The sequence below is a fragment of the Rhinoraja longicauda genome, chromosome 7 (genome assembly GCF_053455715.1).
Source record: "Rhinoraja longicauda isolate Sanriku21f chromosome 7, sRhiLon1.1, whole genome shotgun sequence".
Classification (NCBI taxonomy): Eukaryota; Metazoa; Chordata; class Chondrichthyes; order Rajiformes; family Arhynchobatidae; genus Rhinoraja; species Rhinoraja longicauda.
Genome location: NC_135959.1, coordinates 62,796,997 through 62,802,996, shown reverse-complemented (window position 1 = coordinate 62,802,996; position 6,000 = coordinate 62,796,997). Strand labels below are relative to the sequence as shown.

At 43.9% G+C, this 6,000-nt stretch overlaps 1 protein-coding gene across 5 annotated transcripts in view; it reads left to right on the top strand.

Moving 5' to 3' along the window:
- Nucleotides 1-1,583: 1,583 nt before the first annotated feature.
- Nucleotides 1,584-6,000, top strand: part of LOC144595339 (sestrin-3-like) — an 85,974-nt gene continuing 81,557 nt past the window's right edge. For 2 of the 5 annotated variants that reach the window (XM_078402729.1, XM_078402728.1), the window contains exon 1: nt 1,595-1,696. Coding sequence is in view for 3 of the 5 variants with exons in the window: in XM_078402725.1 (XP_078258851.1) it covers nt 1,789-1,893 (105 nt within the window). In the remaining 2 variants the exon portion in view is untranslated. Of the gene's footprint in view, nt 1,894-6,000 lie in introns of all 5 variants that reach the window. The other 3 variants (XM_078402726.1, XM_078402727.1, XM_078402725.1) reach the window with 3 other exon arrangements.

Here is a 6,000-nt window from a genome sequence, read left to right as displayed (position 1 = left end):
ACAAACTCGCATTAACAATGATAGATGGGTTTTAAAAATCGACATTCAAGGAGTATTCAGAGGTATGAGGACAACTGGGCAACCGAGGCTCCGTTTTAAGTTGCATTTTGTGTGTGTTCTCCTGTCCATCAATACAGCGGAGTCAACATGTCTAGCTTTCAAATGAAACGTTGAGCCTGTTCCTTAACAGCTGATTATTGTCGGCCAGGAGAGAGACGTCTTATCCTTCCAATTACGCCTCCGATTGGATATTCGGACGTTAGTGCTGACATCACTCTGTTGCTGGGTGGAAAACTGCTGGGGCAAAGCTTGTTTGTTTTGCGGAGATTTGTCTCATTTAACTATTAAATTAAACTTTCACTGAATGTAACTAATATATCTATCAGAGCCTTTTACAGCAAGGGTTTAAAAAAAATTAGAATGTACTATGTACTTAAAAGTATCTGTATTCCAATAATTAAAGTCCAATTAACGAACTATAATAGATTTCCAGGCACAAAGACCTTTGATAGTGTACTAGCCGATTAAACAGGACGCATGTTGGTTACACAATTAAGATTTGATTGTACAAGGAAGTGCATTATTTTCTAACGCGCTACATTTGTTTTCATAACAAACTTGTTTTCAGAAATTGTTAAACCGAGTTGTCACTTTCCACTCTTTGCTTTATCAACGATTTTGACTCACAGTCGCTGTTTCTTACAGGGAAGTGAACCATGCCCAGGGCACTGACTTCTTTATAGCAGCAAGCGTTCAGAGCAAAGGAACCGGCCACAGCCAGTGGGATCTCGTTGTGGATGTAATACATTTTATATTTAATGCTAGTTAAAGTTGGTTAATGGAATAAATTTAGAACCGCTGATCATTCTTAACGAAAATAACTCGGAAAGCAAATTAAAGTGTCTTTTAAAAACAACCCTGTCTGTATATATTTCAGGAAATGCACCCCCCTCCCAAAATGTGTTGCTGTAACAAACAAACATAAATTTGGCATGTCACCCATCCGTGCAAATGTGGTAATTTAACACATACAGAGCTTCCCATGTCACAATCATCAAACGATCTACCATCAAATGATTAACAGAAACAACTATTTTTTTCCAATCGCTTTTAATTTTAAGGCTAAAATCCCCCCCACATATTTGAGTATTTTACTGCAAGGCACGAAGTGATTGGACCGAGACTGCAAATGGGACCAGGTGGTTGGTGAATGCACGCGGCTGTGTGACTGGCTCTCTGTCGATGACTGTTGCAGTGGAGGACGATTGGGTAAAGGGTGGGCGTTGAGTTAATATCTGCAAGGCTATTGGTTGCAGCTGCAGAGCGGCCTGTGACTCTACTGGTTAAAGACCATTGCATTATAACAGGCTGCATCAACGGTGGCTGGATAGAGTTGCATTGCGATTGGTGAAGGGGTTGTTAGCCGGAATTATGTTGTGCAATGATTGGCTTGGATGAGGGGGAGCTGGCGAAACTCTTGTGCAATGACAGGTCAGTGGAATGGGAGTTGGTAACGGTCTCAAGCAGCGATTGGCCAATGGCAGGCAATTTGGTTACATCGGTGAAATGGCTACATTAAACTCAGTGGCGGGGCTGAGGGCGGGTTAGCTGGTGGTAGCTCCCCGTTGGTGTTGAGGGATTGACTGAGAACGATCTAGAAGTCCAGGCGTTATGGTAATTACATGAAAGGAACTGTGTATGTACCTTTTCCCATTGACTCTTACGCACATGGAATGCTTATTGTGTCGGCTGTATTAAGCAAGTGGCTCCCCAAAACCCCGCGTAACAATGTTCATATCTACAACTTGTAAAGAAAGCAGGAATGCCATGAATTTGGAAAAGCTATCCACCAACTACATGATCTGCACCAACTGCCAGAAAGTTCTTCGAAAGGTAACATTAGTGCAGCTAGCACGTTTTAAATGCAAATGGGACTTAACGTCTGGTATACATTCATGGCTGGGGTGAGGAAAGCTTGTTATTGACGTGCACATGTGTTTATTATTGCCAACCCCACCTTGGTTTACCTTGCTTTATATTAGAAAACATTGCTCTGGGCAATTTGTGTTATCCAGACCAGGGTATGATTTAAATAAGTCAATACAAGGTTTTTAAGTATCTTGGTTATAAAGCAGTGTTTTCATGCAAGTTCAGCGTTTTTTACTGTAGGTTTCTTGCAGTGTGCATGTATCATTGCAGAGTAGGGGTTTTTTTTATGAAGGGGAATGGTTCTGTCGTATTAAAACTGTGGGCTAGACATTGAATCGTGCAATGCTCTGCCTTCACCCGATCGGCTGGCCGGGATGTCAATCAAAGTTGTTTTTACCAAACTCCTTCTGTGGATCTAGATAAATCCAATATCTTTTGACACTCTACGTATTGCGCGTTAAGAGTTTCAGTGGCAACAATGAACTGGATATTTCTCACCAGGGACACTTTAGAACTGCAGTGTTGTTTTGGCAAACTATATTTGTGACATCCCACCCTGACGTCCTAATTTCCAAATAGGTTTAATACTATTATCTCACACTGCCTGATAATCGATTCTTTTCCATTACTTATGTATATCTTTTTCCCCCCAAATATGCCCAACTCTAGTCAATGTTCTGTTTAGGTTCACTCGCCCTTCCATTGACTGGAACCAGCCCTGGCCACCGGTTTTAGTAAGTGGTATTTCTATTATCGTTGCAGCTCTGGCCACCATTCTGAAGAGTTCACTTGAGATTAAGCACATTTAGTTACCCCAGTGGTTAAGCATTTAAATGCCTTCCAATATGCTGACGTTCAGAATTGCTTCCAATTGTGTGGCCAGCCACTCCACCCTGAGTTTATCTTCTGGTCAGCTTGCTGTAAACCCGTTCAAGATGGGGCGGATCCATGTACCTGCACTGCATTTAGAAGCAGAGCATCTCTGTAATTCGTGATTGAACTAAAATTGATTATTAACATCAAACTGCATTTCAGATCGGACCAAAATGACTGCAATCTATTTCCTACCCCCGGAGAATTAGGGATTTTTGTTTTCCTGACCTGATTAAGTATCTTGCTAATGTAAAGAGTACATTATAAAGGCGGACTGTGACTCGACATTAATAAAACAAAAGGCAACATAAATCAGCTGGTATGAGTACTCAGCATATCAGGTACCCTCGGTGGGGAGGGAAGCACCGTTAATGTTTCCAGTCACTGACTTTTCATCAGCACTGCTGCATATTTCCAGCATTTTCTGCTTTTCATTTAAATGTAGCTTGAATGCTGAGCCCCTGATGAGTTTTGGACTTAACTTTTCATGGTTTCCCCTTCTCCCTCACACTCTGCCCCTCCAGCAGTTAGTTTGCTTCAGCATGCAATTGTTTCCCAGTAATCCTCCCTTTTGGTTCTTTGCCATATTTTGGAAGTGTTTACAGACTTGCTGATTCAGCAGGCACGTGTATTAAGACTGCTAGCACTGCTCAATAGTCAACAGCCTTGCTGAAGTGGAAAAAGTGAGATGCTTTATTTTCGGGAATTATTGATGTCCATACTTTAGCTGCTTAGTTATTGCCAGCGAACGATGCTAGTTGTTATTCTGCCCATGACAGTTGCTGTGGTAAACTGAAGTTGGACAACTTGGGCTTGACACTTGAAATGTAGGAAAAAACCCACCTAATTCCTGAAATAGAGAAGAAAGTAACTGTAAGAGTGAGGCTTTGTAACTGAAATATTTTGCTTGGTAAACAGCATCTAAAGAAGGGTCCTGACTGGAAATGTCACATCAGGTTATCCATAGATGGGGCCTGACCCATTGAATTACTCCAGCACTTTATAATACATATAATAATAATACATTTTATTTATATAGCGCTTTTCATATACTCAAAGACACTTTACAGAGATTTTGAGAACATAGGGAAATTAATAAATAGATAAATAAGTAAATAAATAAATGAACAGAGAAAGGAGACAGTAGGTGAGGTGACCTTCAGTGGTTGAAGGCAGTACTGAACAGGTGAGACTTCAGCGATGTTTTGAATGTGGTGAGTGTGGGGGAGTCTCTAACGGTTTGGGGTAGTGAGTTCCATAGGGTGGGAGCAGCGATGGAGAAAGCCCTGTCCCCCCAGGATCTGAGTTTAGTCCGGATGTGGGGGGATAGGAGATTGGCAGCGGCAGAGCGGAGGGTGCAGGTGGGAGTGTGCCTGTGGAGGAGGTCGGTCAGGTAGGATGGGGCCAGGTTATGGAGGGCTTTGTAGGTTATGAGGAGGATTTTGTACTGGATTCTCTGGGGGATGGGGAGCCAGTGGAGTTTATAAAGGACGGGGGTGATATGGTCACGGATCGAGGTGTGTGTGAGTAGACGGGCAGCGGAGTTTTGAATGTATTGAAGTTTATTGATGATTTTTGAGGGTGCGCCATAGAGGAGGCTGTTGCAGTAGTCCAGACGGGAGGTGATGAAGGCGTGGATGAGGGTTTCTGCAGCTGTGGAGGAGAGGGATGGACGGAGACGGGCAATGTTTTTGAGGTGGAAGAAGGCTGTCTTTGTGATGTGTTTGATGTGTTTGTCGAAGGAGAGGGTTTGATCAAGGATGATTCCAAGATTCCGGATGTGAGGTGAGGTGGATACTGGGAGACCATCAATGTTGAGGATGAAGTTTTGGGTGGATTTGGTGAGCATTTTTGGACCAATGATGATGATTTCAGATTTGTTGCAATTGAGTTTGAGGAAGTTTGATTGAAGCCAAGATTTTATTTCAGTAATGCAGTTTGTCAGTGTAGAGTGTGTGGTGGAGGAGATTGATTTGGTGGAGATGAGGAGCTGGATATCATCGGCGAAGCAGTGGAAGTTGAGACCATGACGGCGGATTAATTGACCAAGGGGGAACAGGTAGAGGATGAAGAGGAGGGGGCCAAGGACTGAGCCTTGGGGGACACCTTGGGGGAGGGGAGCGGTGGGGGATTTACAGTTGTTAATGGAGATGAACTGGTGTCTGTCAGAGAGGTAAGATTTAAACCAGGATAGGGCTGTGCCGGTGATGTTAAGGGAGGTTTCAAGTCGGGTGAGGAGAATGGAGTGATTTATGGTGTCAAAGGCGGCGCTGAGGTCAAGTAGGATGAGGATGTTGAGGTTGCCAGCGTCGGAGGGGAGGAGAATGTCGTTTGTGATTTTGAGGAGCGCAGTTTCAGTACAGTGGTTTGAGCGGAATCCAGATTGGAAAGTTTCATACAGGTTATTGGTAGAGAGGTGGTATTTTAGTTGGGAAGCTACAGCACGTCCCAAAACTTTGGACAGAAAGGGTAGGTTGGAGATTGGTCTGAAGTTGTTTGGGGTGTCAGGGTTTAGACCAGGTTTTTTCAGAATGGGGGTGACAGCAGCGATTTTGAGGGATGGCGGACGATGCCAGTGGACAGGGAGGAGTTTATTGTTGCAGTGATAAGTGGAGAGAGAGCAGGAAGGCAGGCCTTGACAAAGCTGGAGGGGATGGGGTCCAGAGAGCAGGTGGCAGTTTTTATTCCTGTGAAGAGGTCAGAGAGGTCGGTGGTGGAGATTGGGGAGAACTGAGGCAGGGGCTGACAGGATAAGGGGGGGCAGGTGGTTTGAGGGGGAGCAGGTGCGTTGGTGGTTAAGGTGCTGTAGATGTTGTCTATTTTGCTTTGGAAGAATGAAAGGAAAGTGGTGCATTTGTCAACTGTGAATGATTGGGAGATGGTGTCCAGGGGGCTGAGGAGTTTGTTTATTGTAGAGAAGAGTGTTTTGGGGTTTCCGGAGCCAGAGTGAATTATTTGAGAGTAGTAGGTGGTGTGGGCATGGGAGAGGGCATCTTTATAGTGCTGTATGTGGTCTTTGTAGGCTTGGGAGTGAATTGTGAGACCTGTTTTGTTTTGTTTATGTCTTTTCTTTGTAAACCATTATCTGTGGTTCCTTGCCTCGCATGTCAATCTGTTGCTGCTTGTTGGCAGTGCTTTCATATTCCAGCTGAGGGCTTTGTCTTACTGAAACTCATCACCAAGCAAATGCTTGACTGA